A 25,622-nucleotide genomic window follows, 5' to 3' on the forward strand; every position below is an offset into this window, starting at 1 on the left:
TAGCTATCTTAAAAGTCTTAGTGTCAACAGAGCCTAACTTCAGTAATGTGTTACAAAGGAGATTTGATGATATAATACTCTTACTGGCTTGTCTGCACACACTTCGAACTAACACATGTGATTTATTATTTTGCTGTGAAAAGTGTGTGTCCTTTTCCTGTTAGACAACCAACAAAGCCACAGCTAGATATGCCACTGGTTGTACAGTTTCATGATTAGCCTAAGATTTAACTCAGCACATAATATGCTGATAGTAGGTTTACTGTTATTTGAAGCTGAAAATACAGATTATATATAAACATGCATCTGTCTATCTGTGTGTATAGATTTATATATAAAATACTGATCTGTCTTCACACTGCCTCCAAAAGGGTGATTTTGTCTTGTCATCTTTAATTAGATCAACAGGATGGTTGATTCAGTGGGCTACAATGCACAACCACAAACACAAAGACAGTATCAGGACTGTATGGCTAGAGTGGAGAGAAGGATGGGACTAGCCCTTATAGAACTGCTTAAGTCAATCAAGAAATCATATCTGCACAAGCCTGCTTGCTGTTTGTGATACTTAAAAGCTTTTGTGTAAGCGTACTCAAGCTATTAATACTTAAATTGTTTAATCTTAACCCCTGAAGGTACTTTGTTAGTTTAAAATTTAAAAAATGGAAAAATACTCAATTTAAAACAATTTCTGGGGATGTAAATTGCATGATCGATTGTACCAATCTCAAAACTAGCAATTAGTGAGTGTTGTAATGGAGCTAGATAATAATAAAAAATTTAATTTAGTCCTAGTGGGATATCAATTTCCGAAGTGTCTTGGTGAAAATATATGAGGCCATTCATTGCAAAAGAAGTGTTTTAAAGCAATAATTGTTAAAACACAGGGCATTTCATGAAAATTAATTACTCACTGGAGGTTGGTGACATTCCCTCCATTTACTTTGGTCTGTAAATGCAAACCAGTATGTTATTCCCCACACATGCCCAGTATCAAAGTAGCTGTTGCCACAGCACCCTTAAAAATGTGCAAGGCTAGAAAAATTAAAAAAATTAAAAAAGGGAAAGAGATACAGGTTTCATTAAACACCAGACTAATAGGTAATGTAGAGTTTGCACCTGAACCAAGCAAACAGGATTTTTGGAGACAATTCAGTTATTACATTAGACTCTCATTTTTTAATTTTTTGTGCATAGAGATTTTAAACAGAAAGTTTTTTAAAAATATGTTTAGTGTGCTAAGCCACTTTTACAACAATTGAAAATAACAACCTAAGCAATTTAGCATTCCTAAAACTCCATTGATTTTATAAAAACTGACCAGTGAGTGCTATTACAATCAGACTACCAGTAATGTTCTCATTGTATTACAATTATTTTAAGTGTGGAATACAGCAACTTTCTTATTAAAAATGAATTATTGTTCAAGAAAGTTCAAGACAGAAATACGCTGCTGTATCTGTATTGTTGTAAAATTTGTATTCAGAACTAGAGGAAACCAAGTAACATGACTGTACTTAAAAAGCTTATTAGAAAAATATACTTAGAGATTAATATCTGAGGACATTATTGGCAAATCCAATACAGGTGTATTGGTTTTGTAATGCATTCATTAGGAGCATGATAATTGCAGGAAAATTACTTTAGAACCTGAAACGATTCTTTATTCATAGGCTTGCAAGTAATGTTCAATTTATTAAGGTGTTCCTCTTGTGTGCTGACATGACTTTTAGCTATTGTATGCAGCTGTTCTGAAAGGCTGATTCTGTTTGGCCTTTAAAAATTAAATACAAGTAACCATGTACCAAATCCCATTTGCGGAAAATGGTTCTTTCATGGATGTTTTGAGCAAGATTCCAACTAACATATTGGCAAAAAGTTCCTCATGATGTTGGTCAAAGTGGTCAAATGCTGAAACAGGTGTCCAGAGAGGATCTGGAGATACTTCAAACTCGATTCAACAGGGCTTTGAGCAACCTGACCTGACTTTGAAGTTGGTCCTTCTTCAAGCACAGGGTTAGACCAGATGACTTCCAGGAGTCCTTGCCAACCTAAATCACTCCATGATTCATGCACGGCATCTAGGTCTCCAAAAACTTTTGACATAGATAGTAGGTCCTAATTTGCTTTTAAATACATTGGACTGGTTTTCACTGTGCTAGTCTCCTGGTGTGGCCATGAAGATGGCATTACCAGTTCCTAACAATTATCTCTGTGCTGGAAATTCTTGGCTAGCACAGGATTTTTTGCATGGGGGAAGATAGATTTCTCATGCAGTAGCAAGTCTTGGTGACATAATTTAGTGTTCTTGGAATATATTAGCTTTCTGTTTATGCTATCTGAAAGAAGTGACCCCTCAACCAGGTTATGAAACATATGGGTGTATCAGGTTGCTGCCATTTATTCATAGTGCCCCTTTGTGGTTCTGTGCATTAGATGCATCTGAGAGTTCAGTGTTTCTGCATCATACTTAAAGCACCACAGCAAAATGCTTTACAAATGGAAATTAGCTTGACTTCAAACTCTTCTGAGTTTTTTTTTTTCTTTAGATGGGAAAGCTTGGTGCCAAAAAGTTCTAATTGTTCCAGTTCATAGACAGGTTTGTTGTTACTACTGTGGTTAGAACTGAAAATTCTTGTTCTTGTCACTCTGCTAAATTAGTTTATCTCTAACCCTAGACTAGTTTGAAGATAAATTGGTTTATATCTAATCAAGTCTAAGTTTGCTAATAGAAAAATTCTATTATTTGTAGAATTCCACTGAAGTCCTGGAAACGAGGCATTTGTAACTAAGGTCATCATGCGGCACTTTTAGAAAAATATATGGAAAGAGACACATATAGCAATCATAATATGAACACTGCCCATGTGATGCTGTCAAAGAGATTATGGGGACAGTGTATTCCTAACAAATTATTCTTCATTAATACAAAGGGTCAGTTTCTACTGTCATTGTCTAGTGAGTAGGAGGAAGAAACTTCCCGGCTTTACAGCCTTCCCCAGCTCTGCCTTCGTCTTGCTGTGTGACCGTGCATAGTTGTGTCTCATCTTCAAATCGGAAAAATGATATTAATGCTACATTTCTTCCTCAGGTACAGAGTAGTTAAGCACTACTGTAGTGTATTTATCAGATCTGGGTTCTTGATTTCACTGTTTGGACCTGCAACAAACTGTTCTGTTCCCTTTTCAAATTGTAATCAGTGAGTATCAAAATCATGCAGCCCTGCACAGCTACGCCCTGGAAATGTGGGGAGGGATGAGGTGGTGGTTCTGGATGGATAGCTTTATACAAGGAGCCTGGCTGAGCTTTGGGCAATCACGGTGAGTTTGCTGCAGAGGAGGCTGAGGCCAGCCATTCACGATAGGGTCTGTGCTCACCATTTAAAAAGTGAAGGGATGGTTTTCCCAAAATGAGGACAAGTGCAGAAAAAATGATCTAACAAAAAAAGGAATTGCATGCAAAAGGGATGAGCAAGATATTTTTCCTTTTGCATTCTTGGTTTCTGTTAATAGCCTCATAGTCAAGGAGTTGGGTATTTACCTGGTTGGATGCACGGGCTAGGTGAAAGTTGAGCAGTCCTGTAATTTCTTCAGGGCGTGGATGGATGGCTCCTCTCAGAGCGGGCTGCTAAAGCGCACCATGGTATTATGGCATGCAAATCCGGTGTGCCTAGTCCAGTCCCTGGCACCGCTACGATTGAGGCTCTGGCACTGCTCCCTCCTGTGGCCACTGGTCACAGCAGCCTGGCTCCCACTGTGACTGGTCACAGCAGCCTGGCTTCCACCAGCTCCAGCTGCTAGAGAATCCAGTGCGGTAAAAAACCCTTTTTGCTGAAACCTAATGACTCCACGCTCTTCCAAAAAACTTGGTCAGTCTCGACTTAAATTTTTGGAGAGAAATACAGTGCTGATATTTCCTTTTGGGACATTGAAAAAAAAAGTAAAGTAGGTTTTCTCCAAGTTCAGATTATTTTTAAGTAAAATGTGAGCTTTGAAATGTTAAAACCACAAGAAAAAAGCTAAAGAGAGTTAACCAAAAATCTGGATATATCTGCTTTTGAGATACCAAAGCAAAACACTTTTTTTTTTCCTTCTCAAAAATTTTTTTTCTTTTTTGCCTTGATGAAATTGTTGAATTTTTTAATAGTATTTTTCCGTGACATGGGAAAAAAAATGTTTCCTGACTCTTATTAGCTTAGTCAGTGCTGACTTGCATAATAGCATCTTAACAACTGTAAAATAAGTATCCTCTTTTTAGCTATAGATTTTGCATTTGGAAAGCTTATTCCTGAGCTATAAATAAAAGACGATGAAAATACACAGTGAGCTTTTGGAAGCACTGAAGAGCCATATTTTTGGCCAATTCAAATCAGTGTACCTCTGCAATTTTTGTGCCAACTGAGCACATGCTCAAACTTCTGCCTAGTCATAGTGACTTTATTTTTTTAAGACTTCATCTGTATAATCAGTTTTCAAAGTTTAAAATGGACGTCATTTGGTGTATATTCTTTAGTTTTCTAAAAGCAAGAAATTGCAAGATACCATCTTTAAAAAAAGGAGCACTTGCAGTGCCTTTGTGGAGAATCCAGTCAAAGCGAAAATACATTATTACATTATGTTAATGTAGAAATAGTAGTTATTTGCTGAAATAAATACTTACTGGCCTGATATCTCTAACCTTCTTTAGATTTTGTTACTATTTGAAGCTGTTTAGAAAGAACACTCCTACTGCAAAAATTAGTGCTGTTTGTACAGAAGTACATTTATAGGAAGGATTTCATGGTTTTGTATAGAAAGTGTGCTAGTATTTCCCTTTGACCTTTTACTTCAGAGTAAAGTCAAATGTCACTTGTAAAACCTTCAGTTACATACAGTCTTAAAAAGTTGGTTATGTGATGAGATTAAATTGTCTGTTTACCCTATTTTAGGGACTGATGTATGTAATTTTATGTAGGAGAACCATTGACCTTAATGAGTAAAGCTTCAATGCATTCTGAAACAGCCAACATTTTGGTCTATTAATCCAGGTTAGATTGATTCATTATTTTAGGCCTGTACTTTGTACTCTTATGATGAGCTTACTTCATTTTAATACTACATTATCTTGAACATCAGCTGTGGGTATGAAATGAGATTAGCTGACTCTGAAATGAGAGTGGATTAAAAAAAATGAAATAGTGTTCCTTAATAATAAATTGTGTCTCCTGCTGTACTCTTCAAATGAGGCAACTTCGTTATAAAAGTGCAAATAGACTAAAAATAATGATTCTCTCATCCTTTAATGAATAGATGTTTTTCTTTGCATTTCTCTGAAGGGAAGTACATGTGTCCTTGTGTACATGTGTGAGCTCTGGGGAAAACAATTGTCTGTGCCTGGTTTTGTCTTATGGCAAAGCTATAAAAATTAAGACTTTGGCAGAGATCAGAGATTTCATCTACATCCTTGTAGAGGGAAGATCTGCAGCCTGGGACCAGGCTTTCTGAGTCACCAGAGAAGCTGTGTGAGCATGTACTTTCAGAATATAAGCCATGGGATCAGACCACGTTAGCTTTAATTGTCTCTAGATTGAGACCCTCAGGTTCCTCCATTTAAGCACCAAAAGTGGTTTTAAATATTATGATTTTCACAAGAAATGTCAGTTTTCAAATTCCACATGCTGTTGCAGAACTGTTCCCTTTCCTTGTCATTATTGCAGTCATGTATAGTTACAATGGCTTATCTTAAAATAACACTGATGTAAAGCATCCAGTGCATTTCACAGGCATCATGTACGCAACTGGGTTAGTGGAGTGAAGGATGGAGACAAGGTCAAAAAGGTAGATTTTTCTTCCCTTTGAAATCCATGAGGTTTTACAATTTTACTTAATTAAAAATCTATTGCTTTCTTCTTAGTGTCTTGGAATAATCAAACTTTTAGGTTGAGTTTGAACGCTTTGAATGTAATTTTACTGTCTGTGTGCAAAAGTGAAGCACAGAGAGGTGCTCTTTCAGGTGCAGCAACTTCCTTTTTACTTGTGAGTGCTGGATATAGGCCAGACAAATGTGCTAATCCGTGAACTCGTTACTTTCGGGAGGGCAGTGTCTGTGAATTCAGGGCATTTCCAGTCACTTTAAGCCTCAAGTTGGAGTATTCTTCAGAAGATGGTGCCCATGCACCATATACTTTTTACCTTATGAAAGGGGTTGCAAGTTATGCCCTGCACTTGTAAGTGGCTTTTTTCTCCTCTTTTCAATCTTGCCATTTTCCTCGGAATCCCAGTAACTGATAGAAAGTATTTCCACAGTTGAAAAGATCAGGACAGAATTTTGCCCTTACTTTCAGGGAAATGAAGTTTGAAGGTTACTGTGAGCTGAAGGTGAAGGGCTTTTGTTGTTTTGTTTTGTTTTTTTTTCTTACTTTACACTTATTAATGCTGGTTCTCTTTTAGAAAGCAGGTGATGAAGTGGACGTAATACTGTTGGGCAACAAGTGTGATAAGGAGTCAGAACGTGTAGTTCCAAAACAGAAAGGAGAAAAGGTATCATTGATCACTGGTACTTTCTCTGGGTTCTCCTGAGTATCCTAGTATTTGACTGTGGGCTGTTACACTGAAAATTATACAAAGTTCCTGAATTCCAAAAATTCTGTTTGCTCCAGAAACAGAGCTTTGGAGTTCTGGAGTGTTGTGGGTTTTTTCTTTACATATGAGCAGAAATACATTAAGTAATTCCTAGCTGATCTCTTTAGAACACTGATTTTTATTTTAAAGGTTAAAATGTACTTTAAAAATTTTAGGCATTATGATAGAAATCTTGTATTTTGAATTAAAACTATTTTAGAGTCTGCATTTTCAGAGTACTGCTTTAATGTGGAATACTAAATATAATGCATAATACATTCTGCATAATTTTTCTGGTACCTGATGCACCCATCAATGATTTTTTTTTTTGCCGTAAAGAACTATTGTGGCAGCCTGTGCGCTGTGATCTGCCTTGTCTGTGAATAGCCCTGAATAATACTGAACAAATACATTTAGGGAATGTCCAGCTCCCCTAGCTCTGTGTATGTGTCGTACATCTGAGACTGCAGTATAGTTTATACCTGCTGACCATATGTAGGGGAAGAACTGGTGTTAAGTGGGGAGTGCTGTTTTAAAGGCAGTGGCAAATTACTCTCACTGAGAACCGGTGAGGAAATCCAGGAGCCATGCTATGGCAGAAGAAATTGTGATAATGACTTCAGTGTCACAGGAGAGCTTGTCCTATATACCAGTATATTTTGCAACTGCAAACTGTATGGATCTGTTGTCTGGAACTTGGAATGAACCCTTCTATTATGCTTTCAGGCATGGTGAGTCAGGCAGGATGTCTTCTGTTTGAAGAAAAGAACACTGATAATTTCTTGCCAATTATATAATCCCAGATTAGGGAACTTTAAGAAATAGCATCACCTTTTCAACAGCATTACAGATAGAAACTTTTGGAAGTTCATTGTTTGTTTGCAAGACGCTTTCAGTGTTAATGTACTATATCTGTGTAGAAGGAATAAGGTCGCTGAAAAGTACATGTATCCTCTCACTCGAAGAATGCATGTAGTTAGAAATCTAACGAGTCAGTGGATGCATGTGCACAAGAGGGCAGTAGTAGGGTTTTGCATATGGTATTAACCGTGACATTTTCTGACTTCTGTGTACTAAAGCATGCAATCAAAATTACTCTTAATGTAGTATTTTTTAGAAACAAATCATTACCTCCTCACCAGTGAGTTTGCTTTCTAGATTTCTCCAGTGTTTTGAGACCAGGCAAATCTTCAGTTATACTAGTTCTTTTAATGTGATTTACAAATGCTAAAGAATCTGATTGAGCCAGCAGGAGAAAGATCCATTAGCAGAGAGAGAATTCCTCTCTGCTAATTCCTCCTCTGTTATTCCTCTCACTCCAAAGGAGAAAATACCCTTATTGAGAGTGGAAAATAGTTTGATACTAACTCTGTCACAAAATAATTCATACTTACATATTTCATGTTACCCTGTGAGTGTGAGCTGTTAAGTATTGTTCTGTTCAGAGTCTTGCAGAGAAGACCCCTAGATTCCCTGGGAATCTTACCATGTATGTTGGCATTTCTGTAACAATCTGTCATAACTGAGTGGCCTTCATATGCCACTTTATAGACTAATTTAATGGTGAGTATTTTTTTTGCAATCATATAATTTTTGAAATGTTGATCGCTCAGAAATTCATATCTTTAATTTTAACTATGAAGTATTTTCTTGTGTTAATAGCTTTTTATTCACTTTGGGAAAAGTTTGAACTCCCCAACCCCCCCTCCAATAACGTTATCTTTTTCTCTGAAAAATAGAGACGTTGAAGGTTATATGACTTGATAGAATGTGTCTGGTTTTCTCCTATCAAGTCTTTCTAACAGAAAGAGCCAAGTAAAATATTCTTCGGTTTTTTTGCTCTTGCTGTCTTCATGTGCCTGACTGCAAAGCTGATTTTAGAGGTACAATACAAGTGAAAAAAAATGCACAGTTCTAAGAATATTTCAGACACATCTCTCTGATTCAACACTAAGAAATCATAGCAGCACTTTGCTAGGAAGTAGTATATTTAGAGTTAAAAGAAATGAACAATTGGAATTAAATTTCACCTTGGAAGAGATATTGATATTACTTATTTTGTTATTCTAAGTAAGAGATGAGCTTATTTCACTCAAGATCTTCAAACTGTTCTCAAGGATAATATAACATTTCCTAGTAGCATAATTCCCATAGGTTTGTAAGTGTATTTAGATATTTTATTTGTGGATCTGTTCAAGATGCTCCCAAAGGCAAAAAAAAGTAATTCTTTGGAGGTGCCTTTCCAGTTTCTTTATGAGAGGGAGTAGCCAAAGCTGTATTCATGCTTCCAACTGCTTTAACACTGGACTGTTCGGTTTTTTCCATCTAGCTATATTTTTAGAGGACTTGCTTGCCACAGTACTTATCAGTATGCAAGGTGAATTGGAATAATACATACATTAATCTTCTTTGACTGATATTGTGTACATACAGAGGAAATGGGGGTGCATTGATAGGTGTAGTAGGCAGTGTAGTAACATGATACTGACAAGGCTGAAGTACTCAAGGTTTTTTAATTTTATTTTATTTTTATTTTGCATTGGTCTTCACAGATGGAGCTTTCTCTCAGACCCCTGCATGTATAGGCATGGTTTGGGAAGGAGCAGGTCAGCCAGCAGTGGGAAAGCATTGGATTAGAAACTTCTTAGGAAAGTTGGATGCATCCATAGACATTATAAAGTTCACCCGATTTTGCTGAAAGAGCTGGTCAGTGTGATCGGAGCCACTGTCAGTCAGCTCTGAAAAATCATGGTGGTTGGGAGAGATCCCTGTTGACTAGAAGGAGGCCAGCATGACACCTATCCTTAAAAAAGGCAAGGAGGAGGGTAAAGGGAACTATAATCAGTCAGCCTTGCTTCAATCAGTGGAAGGAGCATGGAGCATGTTGTCATCAAATCCTTTTCCAAGGACATAAAGGACACAAAGATAATCTGAATAATCAACAGAGGGCAAATTGTGCTTCACCACCCTGGTTGCCTTCTATGATGCCAGGAAATGACTGTGTGGACAAGGGAATAGAGGTGTTTGTGATACATATCTTGAATTTAATAAGTCTTTTGTCACCATCTCCCATGGCATCCTCACTTGGAAGCTAGAAAGTGTGGGCTAGACAAGTGGACCATTAGGTGGACTGAAAATTGGCTGGACTACCGGAGGCAAAGGGTAGCGGTTGAATGCTGTATGTCTGGCTGGTTGCTAGTAATAAGCAGGGTACATCAGGGGTGTGTAGTGGGGCTCACGTTGTTCAACATCTTCATTAGTGATCTGACTGATGATACAAGGAGATTTGCATGTCACGTGAGGTTAGGGGGTGTGACTGGCACACCAAATGGGAGAACACCAATTTGGGGGACCTTGATAAACTTGAGAACTGGACCAACAGAAGCATCATGAAATTCAGGAAGAAGTGCAGAGATTTACACCCGAGATGGATTACACACTGCCCTGCTGCAAGGGACAAGTGGGTTACGATGAACACCAGCTCGAATATAAGTAGCTGGGCTACGTTAGAAGGATAATGGGTGGTAGATCTGGGAAGATTATTATCCCCTCTGCTTAGTGCTGGCAAGGCCGTGTGGAATATTGTGTCCAGCTTTGACTCCCCCCTTTCAAGAAGGCTCTTGAGAAACTGCAGAGGGTCGAGCCAGACAGCTACAAAGATGATTGGTGTCTAGTACCGGTAATCCATGAGGAGAACTGAAGGAGCTGGGTAAAGAAGAGGCTAAGGAGCCTTCTCCTGGTCCACAGCAACTGAAGCGTAGATAGAAGAATGACAGAAATAGACTTCTCAGTCGAGACAGACAATAAAGCAAGGGGCAGCAGACACAAGTCCTGGTTTGGGAGGTTCATGTTGGAGATAAGGAGAACCAATTGCACTAGAATGGTGATGTAGCCATGGAAGAGGGTCCCATAAAGATTACAGAATCTCCATCACTGGTGGATTTCAAGACTCAGGTAGGCAAAGCCATGGCTGATCCCATATCATATAGGCAGTAGTCCCATTTCGAGTGGGGTTATCTTTCCAATTGATTACTGTTTATGTTCACCAGAGTTTGTACGTAGGTAGCCTCTGGGAACCTGTTCCATGACACAAGAAAAATAAAAGGACTACTTAATAGTAGATTCTGTGTGCTTTATAAGCTTTTTTTTTTAATTGCCTTTATTTTTCTTTATGAACCATTATGCGTCATTGTTTTGCATTGACACTTGCCAGTAGTGAGATGATCTTAACTTTCCATAATGAGTTGCTGCAGTACTGAAAACAGTTCGTAGCAATCAGCTGGAGTTTTAGAATCCCTTATGAAGCAGTCTGTCTTAAGAAACAGTCCAGATGTCATCTTTATTTTCAAAATTACATTTTCTTACAGCATTTTGAAACCATTTGCTTGCTTTTTTTTTCTACCTTTAATATACTCTTTATTATATTTTGACTAAAACTTTGAAGTCCAATTCTTGTACTTTCTTGCCTAATTTTGGAATTTTTGTAAAGCATTGATTTGTTACTTCTAGAGCTCATTGAAAGCAAACATAACTGCCAACATTAGATTTTTTTATCCTAATGGAGAGCCTTCCAAATAAATCATTAAGTGGTCAATAATTATGGGATTTTCTATACATTATAAGCAGTAGGGTATATTCTTTGCCTGCAATTGTCCTCTCCAGATGTGTACCGAGAAGGGATCCATTGCAGAGGGAATAAACAGACTCTCCCACTATGTTCTTCTGGCAGATATTATTCCTGCCTTGGCCCCCTCCCTTCAGAGGCAATGATGCAACAGTTTTTCTTTTTCTCCGTGTATTTAACTGTATAAAGTAGAAAAGGTTTAGGACTTTAAAAAGCTATGACTTCTGTTCTGTTTTTCCTCGTGCCAACATACCTCAAGGCTATCTGGAAGGGAAATAACTGGAAATGAGAGAACATGAGGAAATTAAATAAAATCAACCAATGTAAAGTCTATGCTACCCTTTTCTTCTAAGTATTTTCTCTCTTCTCCTATTACCATAATATATTTCCGCATACATATTTGTTCTTTCCTATTACCTCTGTGCTTTTCTCTCTCTGGTAAAAAGGAGCATCTCTTTTTTATATTTCATCACGCCTCTTTTTCTACAGTTTTTGTCCCATTTTTATCTTACTTTTCTGCAGGCACTCCATTAGTTTCCTCTAAATAATTGCCTAGGAGACAGTTTATTTTCCAAATAAATGAAAACATTGAGAACAGACCCACTAGAGTTTATTCTTCTCATTTACAAGTAAAGATAGGTTAAAAAAGCTGTTTTGAAAATGCAAAAATTTAAGAAGAATGTTTTAAGAGTTACCTGAAATGTATAAACTGAGGATGAACATAGAGTACTTTATTGAGCTGACATTTACTTAATCAGTGTTTATATAGCACGTTAGCAGCTGTCAGAACACCTATCTCTTGCTATTAGTATTAGGAAGTGGGTTTTTTTCCTAAAGACTGTTCATCCCATCGCCTACATTTGTTTTTCAGCTTGCCTGGGAACATGGAATACCCTTTTTTGAAACCAGCGCTAAAGATAATGTGAACATTGAGGATGCATTCTCAGTCTTGACTAAGGAAATACTGGAAAAGGTAGGCTCCTTCTCTGAGTAGAAAGAAAATGGGAGGTTTTTCTTGACAGATTGGGTAAACAAGGTTGTAGATACAGAAGAGGTTTAGCAAAGCATAGCCAGTGCTGTTTGTATTATGGAGTTAATATTTTAGGGGGATCCTGTAGCTGTAGACATACACAGCAGGAGTGTGGGGGCGAATTGTGGGAGGAGAACAACGGAAGAAGGGAGCAGGTAAAATACAGTTCAGAGAGAATGTGAAAATTCAGGAAAATTGCATTTGTGGCTTTACTTCCCACGCTTTTCTTCAAGGGAGAGGTTAACAGCTCTAGAGTAGTTCCACTTCTGTGCCAGGGAGATTCCTTTTTCCTGTAGGTTTCTGCAGAATATGCACACTGTGAGGATGCTGCATGCTGATGGAATGAGCGGACCTTTTATGTTCAGCAATCCAATGTTTTATCCAAAGTTCACAGCTGTTTGTTTGGATGATTTACGCTAGTGCTTTTGAAGTTATTAGGACCTAAAGATTTGAGTTAATTAGTGGTAGAATCAATATTGTAGCTGTCAGAGTCACCAACTCTAACTACCTACAGTGTGTTGGCTTAAAGGTCCTTAGTCCTCAGAGTTGCAATACTTTTGTAGGACTGAATTATTGTTAATTAGCTCTGAAAATGTTTTGCATCGCAATTTATTTTTAGACAGTAGGATATTATTTTAGACATTAATGGATGTTCTTCATGCAATGTATTATCATTGCCATTCATCACCAATATTAGTTATACAAAACTAGCCTTCCATTCCGAATGCTCTTGAAATCATAATAAAGATAAATGAGCAAAATTACTGACAAAGTCACAAGTTGCAGTGTTTTGATTAAGTAGCCATAGGGGGGTGGTCAGAATAATAGCTCAGGGTTAGACTCCTTCTAAATCAAGATCCTGTTGTATTATGCAATAACACAAGTTGTAGCTGGTTATTTTGGGGGAGGGAAAAAATAAAAAAAAACCAGTTTTGATTCCTTTAGCATTAAAATGAAGCTCAGCAACTCAACAGTCAAATATTGTTTAGAACAGGAGGATAATGGCAGGTCCTTGAATAGTTGGCAAAAAGTCTCAAATAAGATACATCTGATTTTCTTGTAAATGAAAAAGACACTGTCTACTGTAAATAGAGGATATATTTGTTAGTATGAAGCATGAAAACTACAAAACAATAGCTATGATCATAACTCCTGCAAGGACAAATATGTATGAAGCAAGCATTTCTGCACAGTGTATTTGGGTAAGATCTGAGACAATTCTCTGCAGCGTTTGGGTATTTATCACTTTAAGATTGCCTGCACCTATTTTATTTTAAGTGGAACTTCAGTATCCCTGCTCATCTCCATGAAAATTCATGGGTTTTGTCATGTGGACATGCAAACAAATTCAGACCATATTAAAAATACTATACCGCTGCATGGCTTTAATTAGAACTGCTTGAGAAGACAGTCGTACGCTCTGCATGCACGTGTATGTGTTTGGAAAATATGTCCATGAGAATTTGTCAAGTTCGTCTGTAGTAACATTTCACCTTATCTAGAAATGTGTGCAATCCCTAATGGGACATCACGTACCATTACTTTGGTGTATAATTTGCCATTTTTAGTGAAATGTATTTGTTGATTTAAACAAGCACTCCTTTAGCCCAATTGGTTTTGCCACTGGCCTGGTAAGAAGGAGTTCACAGTAAAAAAAATAAATCTACCATACAGTTTCATCATGGTTTTCAGGTTCGACAAAATAATTTGCTTGTTCACAAAACTGTGAAATCTGAATGTAGTACTTGAATTTTAACTTCCTCTGACTGATGAAATTTTGGAGAAGGGAAAATGCAGTAGGAAGTGTGACTAGTAGCCGTGAAAAATGACACGATAGATGCCAGTCTGAGATCACTCGTACATCCATTCTGTAGTGGTAAAATATGTGCTTGCTGATTGTAAAAAAGAGATACAGCTTTGCACAGAGTTTTGGCCCAAGACATGTATGTCTGAGATAGCAGGATATAGGGCCTTGCTTACTTCTGCAGTAGGACCACCTGTCCCAGACTGATGAGATGCTTCAGTGGAAGGACATCATTGTTTTACCGGTCCCATAGAGAAAACTTGTTTTAAGGAACTCCCTAGAAAAGTCTATTATGGCCATGCTTTTGGGAAGTAAGTGGAGGTCATTCAGAAGTAAGATATAAGCTGGCAGGCAGTAGACCATTTTCAGATACATTGCAGTAGGCTGTATTAATGTGAGGACATCTAGGATTTTTTATATATACTATTATTCACCATCTATTATGGGCATTTCTTTATTAACTAAATCTACAGAAAACACTCCTGTAGATGGGGAAGATCAATGTCTGGAGTTACAGAGCTCATACAGAAGTAATGAGCTGCTTCATTCTCTTGAAATTTAGAACAAGTTGTGGTTCAGTGGAGGATTGGGAAAAAAAACATTAAAATGTGTCAGGCACAAAAAAAAAAAAGGGCACGTTTGTATTGTCATTATTTGTGCTGCATTTTCCTATCTCTTCTTTTGTGGTTTTACTTGTAGTAGGCTTAAGGGAGGGAGAAGAATTCTGTATCCCAGTGAGTCGGATAACTAAAGTGCTGCTTAACCTTTCAGATATTTCTTATCTCTGCCGTTCTATGCTGGGTCTCAATCCTACAGCTCTAATTTACATGGGTAATCTCATTAAAACAATCAGATGCTATTTGTTAAGCTAAGAAGTCATGCTGTATTTTTGAGAACTCACCATTTTCAAACCAATCCGTTAACAATAACTGATTTGATTGTATTTGAAAGGCTGCAGTGGAAATGAATGTTAATGACACAACTTATTCCAGAGGTTTGCTTATACATGTTGACAAATAAAAACAGTATTTTATTTATCCATGATTCTTACAAGTCTCAGATATGCCTAAACCTGTTCATTAATAGATGGCAGCTGTTTCTTAACAATGCTTCTGGTTGCCAATGAACTACTTGTACTTGTGAGTCAGTCCTCAAAAAACAACCAAACCCCAAAAATACCACCCAGAATGCAGTTAGTATTTGCGCTTTGGTGGTGTTTGGTTTCATGGCTGATGAGCAGTACTCTTCTCAGCTAGCTTTTTAAAAAAATATGACAAGCCTTTGTATTTCTGTCTTTGTGGGTGTGGTGCCTGGTATTTTTCTAAACTAGGAACAGAAGGAGAGAAACTGTATTCAACAAAAAGGAAAAGAAAAAAAAAAAGACATTTTTGCCCTTTTCTGAAGACTGCCATAAAACTAACCAAAACTTACATTCTGCCAGCCTCCCAAGAGTGATTGACTACTAAGATTGGTTTAATATAATATTAAATAAACATATATCTGCTGAGCAGAGAACAGTCAAAAACCATTTAGGACCTTTCCCTGTGCTGTTGAGAGTAACATTTAATGTTTAACAGCTGGATGTCATTTGAGATGAACATTCAGAAGTAGCAAGCCTTGATTCTGTCCTTCCTTGATCTCTTTACCTTCCTTTCCTATGGCAACAAGAGTTTTGAGATTACACTATGTGTCCCATTCCTCTGCTCCTAAAGTACCTTTGGAATTTACTAGCTGATTTTAAACAAATTTGACAGGTCAGACTAAAAGATAATAAAGCTCCCAAGGAGTTCCTTGAAAATAAGGTGCTAGGTGGAGGAGAAGGCAGAGTGTTCTGCAGAAGGAAAGTCTCCCTCATTAGTTCATTCAGTATTAGACAGACATGACTACACAGAGAGACTGAAAAATGCTTCAGCTAGCCACTCCAGCTGGAGCTTGCATCGCGGATATCAAATCTAATTCACCGCAAGACCCAAATCCATAGGAAATCGGATTGCATTATTGCCAAGGTTTATGGAATTGTTAGTTTGTCCAAAAGATCCCCGTGCACCAGCAGTGCACATTCAGTGTTCCTTTATTATCCTCAGTCATGCATGGAGCCCCAGGCTTTACTTGCCCTTTATTTATCTTTTACTGACCACAGAATATTAATTTCTTTGTGAGGTTTTTCATAATGCTTATAATGCTGTATTTTAGATCTATTTTAGATTTTTATCTTCATAACCTTCTTAGTAACATTAGGTAGTATATTCAGCATTACACACATGGGAACCAAGGTACAAAGATTAAAGCAAAGAGGATAAATGGTACCAACTCATTTAGTGCTGGTGCAATGTAAGGCATAATTTTACTACACTATCTTGTTTAATTAAAAAAAAATAGTCTGTTCTGGACGTTGAATGAGCCAGATCCTCTTTTGGAAACAGTAGCATAGAATTAGGTCATGTAAATCAAAACTTAATCATAACGTTTGAGTACAGGGTATGAGATTCATCTTAGAGTGCAACCTTAGCCAGCTAAAATTAACATGACTGGTCTGGTGTGGTTGTCTGGCATCATCTCTATTCAATGGAAAAACATGCATCTTTTTAGAATAAAATTGTGTTCTGGAGGTGCCTTTCTCTCCATTGATTATAGAGAAATCCATATCTCAGTCTGTATGGTTTCATATGATTGAAGTTAAATAAATGAAACTCCAGGAGACCAAAGGAATGTTACACACTTGACTGACTTCTGGCATGTGCTGCTTCTGCAAGATCTTGTCTTTGAAGCCAGATTGCTCTCTTAAATAGGGTTTTTGAGGTACAACAGGTTTATGTAATCCTTACATAAACAATCTGTAGGGCTGAGGAATCTTAGAGTAACAGCACAGCTGTCTTCTCAATTTTGTGATATAACTAATTGCAGTATAACATTGTTATAATCTATGTGGTATTAACAGAAGAGGGAGATAGAGACCCACACTTTGCCAGTGGGTTAGATGTTTTCGACATTGTGGAATAGCAGGCTTTGGGAGCAAGGACTTCATCCCCATTTCTTGAGGAAGGTGTTCTGCAGCAGTTAGATCCTGCTCTGCTTGACCCCATATCCTCTCCTGCTCCTCTCCCTGCCCCTCCAGGGATCACTTTCCCTGGTAATATATCCCGAGCTCTTGCTTGATACTGCTTGTGCCCTGTGCTGCCCATTCGTGTTGAGAGAGGACTGTCTCATATTTTGAACAAGTAATTTGAATTACAGAATACAGGGAAAACACACGTCAAGAAAATGGCAGGACTGATCTTAATAGCTGAGCTCTCTCTACTGGCAGTTCAAGCACAGAAGTCACAGGAACTTGGTTGCATGAAGTTCTCTGCCATGTTTTGTCATCTATCACTGTTAAATATAAATAAAATTATTATGGTCATTAAGTATGATCATTTTGTCATTAGAATAAAAATCTCTGGAATTTCAAGAAGTTATAAATAATAGTAACTTCAGTTACAGTCCCTTTTGCTTGTTTCTCTAAAGTCCATAGTTTTCCTGCAGGCACTCCCACAGGTTTGCCTTTTTTGAGGGCATTGAAATGTTTAGCGTAAAATTCTTCCAAACCTGTAGTGAACCCCACCTTCAAAATAACTAAACCAGTATTAAAATACCAAGAAGTGGTGCTGGAGTAGGTGAATCCAACTTGGTGTATGGCACTGCTAATCTGAGCAGTTTTCCAGCAAGGAATGGGCAGCTGATCTTAACTAAGATTTATGAATTTACTCCACCAGAAGCCATTCAAAGAGCCTCCCTTATTTTCTGATGTTATTTCCTTTTGTTTACCAGCTTAGCTTTCTTTCCCTGATTTAAAAAAAAAAAAAAAACCAACCCAAAAACTGCAAAAAAACCCAAAACATTTGACAGCTCAGCCATTTCATCACAATTCCTGTGTCTGGAAGTTAGGTATCTATTGCATACCAGTGATAGAAACTCTGCTTAGAGCTGGGGAGGAGAGACACCCGGCTGTAGAGAGCAGTTCATCCTGTCTGATTTTCTCCACTGATTAAGCAGAGAGCTTAAAACCAGCTTAAACAGATGCCTGCCTGTTAGGTGAGACATGTCTGCTGCGCTATTCAACGGGAAAAACTAGTATTTGATACTAGCAGGAGGTTTCAACGTCTTACTAAAATCACTGCAGGGTAGAGCAGCCTCTGTGTCTGTGGTGGTATTTTCAAAACCCCCACTTTGCCCAAGATGCTGAAGTGGAAATCTGAGCTTCTCAGTACCATTTTGGTTCTTCTCACCTTTTCACAGTTTTCTGTGGTTTGTTGGCTGGCTTGTCAGGGAGTGAGTTCCAACAGGCTGAGCTGAAATGTGAGCTGGAAGCCTTAGTGTTCAGGGAGCCCTGAAGAAGGAATGCTGCCCGCCTTGTTCTTGCAAGTGGGAGAGATTTGCATACCTTCCTGCTGGAATTTTGGGAGAGGAGGGTGCCCCACCTCTTCCAAGGCTTGGCTCAAGTTGAGCACTACGTGGGATTGCGTGATCATTCCTTCAGAGTTGTATGCAGGACTCATAATATCTCTTCAGGTTACAAATGTGCACTTTCAAAATGTGTGTATAGCACATTTGCTAAAGTGAATCCCAGGCCTTTATTTGCTTGATGAAGATCCTGTATGGAATAGTCTTATCAAACTGAAGTGATTCTTAAAGTCCTCAACTTTTAAATGGCTTTTAAAACAAACTATTACATCTACTTTATTTATGGAGAGGTGGTTCTTGTCTTTCTGTCCTGGCTCATTTGTTGACGAACTACTATCAGATAATGATTTTACAGATTATACGAACCATTTAATTCTCAAATATGTTTCACCATTCTTAATTGCTTATAGTACTGAGGATCCTTGGTAAGGATACATGAACAGCTTGCTCACCACCCAAAAGTACTATTAAGTAATAAAATATTTGCAAATAAACATCTTCACTGTTTAAGGAACATGCAAGTTTCTCCCCTTTAACTGAAAGCGTGAAGTTAGATATAACCTGCAACACTTTCAAATTGCCTGTTTCCTCTAAAGTTAAATAAGTGAAACCTGAATTCTGAAATCGTTCAAACAGGGATTTTTCTAGAACTCTTTTAGTACTTAAACTAAATCTTCTGAAGAAAAAGCAGAGGTGAAATGAAGCCTACTTAGTCCACAATAATCAATGTTCAGTGTTATTTCTTGGTCTCGATAGAGTGAATTTAAATTTCTTATTGTACCATTATCTTCCAAAGCTTTTTTCTTTTTTTTTTCCCCTCTGAATCTTATCTCTAAACCAGAGTGGTGTCTTGTTCCTTGAGATGACAAGGTTATGGTTGTGTACTTTCGATTTTGCCTTGCTCCCTCTTTTAAAAAGGTCTTCATAATTTACTGTCTATGCTTGAAGACTATCAAATACTGTCTCCACCTAGCACAAATCATAATGGCTAATGCCTGTACTCAAGCACTTTAAACAGCTATGTAAAAAATTAAAACAAATCAGAAGTTATGAAGCTACATGTTGGAATTTGTGCAGTCTCAAGGGTAATAAAAATGTTTTGTCTGTTGGTACTTGTCACTCCAACAAAAAAACAAGTAAAAGTGCACATGCTGTATTTCTTCATACATGATTTATATGTGACTAATGGCAAGTAATTCCTAAAATCAGTAAGTCACAGTCTTACTGTGACTGGAGTCAGAACAAGACGTGTTAAGAATTTTATTGATGACAGCTTCAGCATCCATCCTGCAGTTTAGACACTACGATACCTTTCTTGCCCTCTGCTCCTGCATCTGTCCATCGCTCCTGATCCCCTCCCAGGTGTTTCATCCTCTCCGCCAGCAGCATGCACTGTGGAAGCCTCCCTGGGTCCCCGCAGCAGCTGGAAGAGCTAAAACTATGGCTACAGAAGGAAAAAGGAAATCAATTTCATGTGTCTTCTGCAGAATTTTAGGTAGTGTTAAATATTCTCAGCCAAAGAGGCATAAGGCTTATTGTAATGTGGGGGAACCTTTTATCCTCCCCTCATTTTGATTCAGCTGAGTAATTTTAGGTGAACCTTTCTGGATGTTGTCAATATTTCACTACCCTGTGACATTGTACGTGTAACTTTGTGATTCTGAATCATGATTAGCGTTGTACTACATGATGCCTTTTTTTTCCTGTGCTGTGAATTTCATGCATTCCAGCTTAGATAGCTGTCCTCTCTGGAAGCTTCTCTTTATTGTCAGAAAGGTTGTTTATGGCTGTTGGGTTTGGGTTGAGAGAGGAATGTGGTGAATCCAGTGGTTGCACTTACTTCTCTGTGTATCATTACGTACTTGGTAAACCTGCCAAGAAGCAGGCAGGAGAATGGCAAGTAGAGACATTAGGACTTTTTTTTTCCTAGGTATGCGACAATATTCTCTCTGTCTTTGTGCCTGAGTTCAGGGTTCAGGGTTCATAGTTTTAGAGTACAAGATTGCAACATGTGCTGGTACTGTATTGCACAACTAGGTTTGATTGTTTCTCTGGTCAGCGCTAATTATCTAGCTGAATTTATTGCTGAAAGGAAGAGTCCTGATTTTGCTGATTTTTAAAATTTTTTTATTTTTAAATCTGCACTTGCAATCAGTACATAAATCTTTTACAAGGGTGGAGTGCTATTTTGATAATTCATCTTGATAAAGACTGAGTTGTTTGTATTTGGGGGTATTCTTGGTTATTAAGTAGGGGCAAAAAATAAGAAAATTGTAGTGAATTTCACAAAACAAGTTAGCATCCTTTATAACAATTAATAGCCTGTGCCTTTTTTAAATGGGTACTAATGTTCTCTATTTCCCTATTCCTTTCAACTGGATTTTTGCACCCCATGCTCAAAACTTCAAAGATTAGTGTACTTAACTGCAAATCAGTAAAAATTGGTGTAGACAGCAGAAGAACCTGTATATCTAGAACAATTCACGTGAGTAAAGATGTACAGGGTCAGTTCATATGGTTTGTAGTGTCTCCTGAAAAGATACTTTCTATCATCTGTCACCTTCAGAGTTAGGAGAGACATTTGAGGCAGCTAAAAAATGTACATATACCAAGCTGTGACTTGGATGGACATCAGTCTCTGTCTAATTTATTAGAAAACTGCAATCTTTTAATTAAGTATTCAAAGGAAAAATATATCCAGTGACCCCACCAAATCTTTTACATATTAAAATATGTGAAAATTCAAGCTTTTCAACTGTTTTATTCTAGTTATCTTCATTAAGTGTTTGCTTTTGTTTGTTTTACAGAAATCCTGTGTATTATATGACTTAGATGTTGTGGCTCTAAATGAAAGTAAGAAGAGAACCTGCTGTGCATTCTGAAATCCTGTTTCTTATTCCGTTTTCTCTTCAGAAAATATTAACTATTGTGAAGGAACATACAAGATTTTAAAAGGGAGTCTGTAATCCCAAAACACAGTATTTAGGCATCCTTTGTATTACACAAACTTTGTTGCCAAATGTTTTGATATGTTTATATTATATTTTCATATTTTTAATGTGAAGTTAAAACAATTGTCTGACTTTGGAATTATTAGATGCATCACAGGATGACTGCATTTGCATACAAGTGTTTGCAGAAATGAAATCTAAGTGTACTAACTTTCTTTTATTAAAAAAAAATACCTTGACTTTTTTTTGTTCCTGTGTCATTTATACCAGATTTGTAATGTAATGAACATTGACATCATCACGCCGGCAACCTTCAGATAGATTAAATCACTTATGCTATCCCCCAGATAACATCTCTTTAAGTAGCTGATACTTACTGCAGTCCCCTAAGATAATTTTCTGGGAATTTTTGGCTTTGTTTCTTTTATATCCATTTCAGAAACGTATGTGTTACTTGAATACCCTTGAACAGGGAGCCTGCAAAGGTGAGGGCTGAGAGAAAAGAATAAGCCATGTGCAAGATCAGTATGTTGCTGAATCTTCCTTAGAAGGCAGAAAACATGGAACAACAAAATGCATCCAGCAAGAATTATCTTGCTAATGTGAACTTTTATCGTTCTATAAAATAATTCACACAGGTGTTAGCAGCATACTTGCATTTTCAAGTGTTCCTTTTGTCATAAATGATCACAGTATTAAAAGGGTATGCAGTGCTTGTTTGATATTATGAGATATTGATGTTTTTTCCTTAAAGTATAAATACATCAAGTATCTGATACTGCTCATTTAGATCTGTTTTATACTGGTATGTAATATCTTTAATTTCAGGGGAGGATATCAGGTTTTATTTACATTTAAATGAGGGCAGAATCAGGATGCCAGTTTCTTTCTCTTTAATCAAAAGCAAAGAGAACACAAATCAGACCTGCAGGACACACACAAACCAAACGCAATTTGGGAAATCTGAAGAATTGTGGTGATTGTATTGTCTTTTTTTTTTTTCCAGGGAGATGTGGTTCTTGCTGATTATTAAATTTAATTGTTTTATTACCATTTTTGAATGAATACTACTACTGTGCAAAATTGTGTTGTGAGCTATCCCAGCACATCCAGAATAACTAACTCCACTGGCTTATTATTCTAGAATGTCACTACCCTCCTGAAATATGCCTCCTTCTTTTTTGAGGGCTGTTTGCAGATTGTCATAATATCAAATTATTATTAAATTTGGTATTGAGATGGTCAGCTCAACTGGAAAATGCTTTCTGAAGCACATGGGACGTAACGTGCCTGAGTATACTGCCAGGTGACTGTGCCACTGGGCCATTTAGTATGCTTGCAGAAAGGACGGGAGGGGCTACGTATTTACAGCCGCTCCTCATCATGGCCAGTCACTTCAGCTAGTGTTTAGAGGAAAACCTGAATCCAAGGAACAAAGGATAATCCCTACCCTAGTTACAGCCATGGCAGAGGAAGAAAATTTTGCTGGAAGGGATTTTGAGAGGCTGTCTAGCTCCTCGCCTTATCTCAGCCTCAGATCAGCTGTCCCTGCTGTATTGCAGGAAGATATTTGGAGACTTGCAGTGATGGAGATTTCAGGTCTGAGTGGTGTACAGTCCTTACTTAACTGGTTTGGCAAGCAGGAACTTTCCTAACACCTAACCTAACTGGTACACAGGGAAAGCAGTTTCTCCCTTTCCTCTTCATGTAGGTGAACACCTCTGCCTGCCCTCTCTCATCTCTTTAGGCCAGAGAACTCCTATCCCTTCAACCTTCCCTTGTAGTTTGGGTTTTTTGAGTCCTTTGCCATTTTTGTCTCTCTCCTCTAGATGTTTTTGAGTCGGTTCTCAGCTATCCTGGAGTGTAGACCTGAAAGCTGAGCAGACTATTCCAGTTTAAATAATAATGGCTGGATAGATTAAAATTATTTTTTTGTTATTTTATTTATGATAATCACATTTAAACATTCCAGCATCAGCATAATGCAAGATAGCCTAGCACTTCTTGTGATCCATACCCTCTTTTCTGAAGAACTGCTTTTTTATCCTGGTACGTACTTGTGCAGTTGATCATTCCTTTGTAGAACCTTCTGTTTCTCCTTTTTCAATGGCATTTCAGTTTCTCCAATCTGCCAAGATCCTTCTGAATTGTAATGCTGTGCTCCAGTGTAGTTGGAGCCTCTTCCTGTAGATACAGTCTCCAAATGTGAGTAAGTGTACTCTGTTTAGTCATCAAAGAAGTTGATGAAAGTACTGAATAGTTCTGAATCCAAGACAGATCTCAGTGAAATCCTTTCAGCTTGGGAGTGCTAATTATTTCCAAATAATTTTGTACTCATTTTATATACTTGTCTAGACCATTTTTTTTTTTTTGTTAACAGCACATTCTATGAAGCCCTATGATCCTCATTCTTTCTACCCTACCCACAAAGCCTGTTACCATCTGATAGAAGTAGACTAGATTGATCTGGTAGTATTTGTTTCTGACAAACCCATGCTGTTACTTCTCATATCTTTACTTTCTAGATGCTTACAAATGGTTAGATTATCTATTGAAATTTTTTTTTTGAGTAGCAATTCAGTGAACCAGTTCATAGAGCTCATTCCTCCCACCCTTTAAGAGAGATGCAATCCTTTTCGAATTTTCTGGAACCTCACTGATTCTCTACTGATTCTCAGGGATAATCAGTTGCAGCTCTAACACTGCTTGAACCTAAGGGAGTTTCATCAGGTCCAGTCTATCCAAAAATCTTTAACTTATCTAAGTATTTTCCAGTCTATTTTTTCATTTTTCTAGTGTAACCTCTTAGGCTTTTGTCAGTGGTGCTAGTAGTGAAATCACATTTGCCTTCTTAAATTGAAGACTGAGGTTAAAAGAGGCATTAAGGATACTGGCATGTCAGCATCACCAGTAGTTAGGTGATGATTAAATAAATTTCACTTTCTATGGAGTAACAGACCAGTTTTTTCTTGGTCTTCTCACTTTGCATCTTTCCGACATCCTCGCGATCTTTTAAATCCAATTGTCTAACATTGTCAGACCTTTTCTGGGTTTGTCCATGCATATTCTATACATTTATTCATAATTTAGTAATTTGACCTACTTTCTACTGTCTTTTGGGTCATTGAAGATCTTATGATTCAGCCAGGTTAGTTATTTCACTCCCTCTCCTTCCTCTGTGTAGATCAAATTCTGCAGTTTTGCCTTCAGCAGTGGATCTCTGATGAACTTTAAGCTGTCCTGAACTCCCAGAAGTTTACCTACTAGTTCTCTGAATTTGTCTCCATTTAGTTCCTCCTCCTCTTCCTAACAATGAAAATAGATAAAAGAGGGTCAGATTGATCCATAATTTTAATTTTTCTCTGTATAACTCATCAGAATTTCAAATATAGGAATTTCTTCTATACATTTTTCCTTCTCGCAGTGTTTTCTACCACTTGTGGCTTAGGTACGATTCAGTCACTGGCCCACCTTAGGGAGGTGCAAATATTTAGGTTCCCATGCAACAGCAAATGTTTGCAGGATGCCTCACCCTGAAGCACGCCATTTGCAGTGTGCTTCACCTGTAACACTCCTGGAAGCGTGAGTGCTCTCCTCTTTGCATCTTTTGCTCTCCTGGAGTGAAACAATGGCCTTTTTCTAAGCATGTGCATTATGGATTATGTTCACAGAAGTGTGCCACTGGGGAAAAACCACCACTCTTACTAGAAAGCACCAAAAAAACCTCCCACCAAACTGTGTTTGGAGGCATTTTCCCAACTAGAAAACAGGATGTAAGTTGAGAGCATTATCTTCATTTAGTTCTCTCCAAAGCTGGCTGGATGACAGTGCTGCACAAATTCCCACAGATGGAATTTTTAGAATAAATAAGGGATTTGACTGGAAAAAGGAGGACGCCTTTTATAGTGAAATAGAAGATGAAAGGTTGAATGTTCACACCCGGACACTCAGATTTCTCTTTACAATACCTTGCATGAGCAAAGGTTGCTTGGATTTTGCCAGTGAGACAGGAACAGTGTTCTCTTTCAAACCGTGAGATGCAGAGACATCATCTGAATCAAATGTATTGTTCTCTGTCCCCCGCACCTCAGAGAAAGGCAGGTGTTCAGGGTCTGATTCTGAAATGATTGCTGCATCTCCTGTTGTTTCCCTTTGGACTTGTAAATATTTATTA

General features: G+C 37.7%; 1 protein-coding gene across 1 annotated transcript in view; it reads left to right on the top strand.

Annotated features, from left to right (window-relative positions):
* The window catches only part of LOC129202076 (ras-related protein Rab-13-like), a 31,730-nt gene extending 10,043 nt beyond the window's left edge, over window positions 1-21,687 (top strand). The window contains exons 5-7 of the mRNA XM_054814111.1: window positions 6,429-6,518; window positions 12,095-12,196; window positions 21,305-21,687. Of these exons, the coding sequence (XP_054670086.1) occupies window positions 6,429-6,518; window positions 12,095-12,196; window positions 21,305-21,379 (267 nt within the window). The 3' untranslated portion in view covers window positions 21,380-21,687. The remainder of the gene's footprint in view (window positions 1-6,428; window positions 6,519-12,094; window positions 12,197-21,304) is intronic.
* The last annotated feature ends 3,935 nt before the right edge of the window (window positions 21,688-25,622 follow it).

This window comes from Grus americana, chromosome 2 (assembly GCF_028858705.1).
Source record: "Grus americana isolate bGruAme1 chromosome 2, bGruAme1.mat, whole genome shotgun sequence".
In the NCBI taxonomy this organism is placed as follows: domain Eukaryota; kingdom Metazoa; phylum Chordata; class Aves; order Gruiformes; family Gruidae; genus Grus; species Grus americana.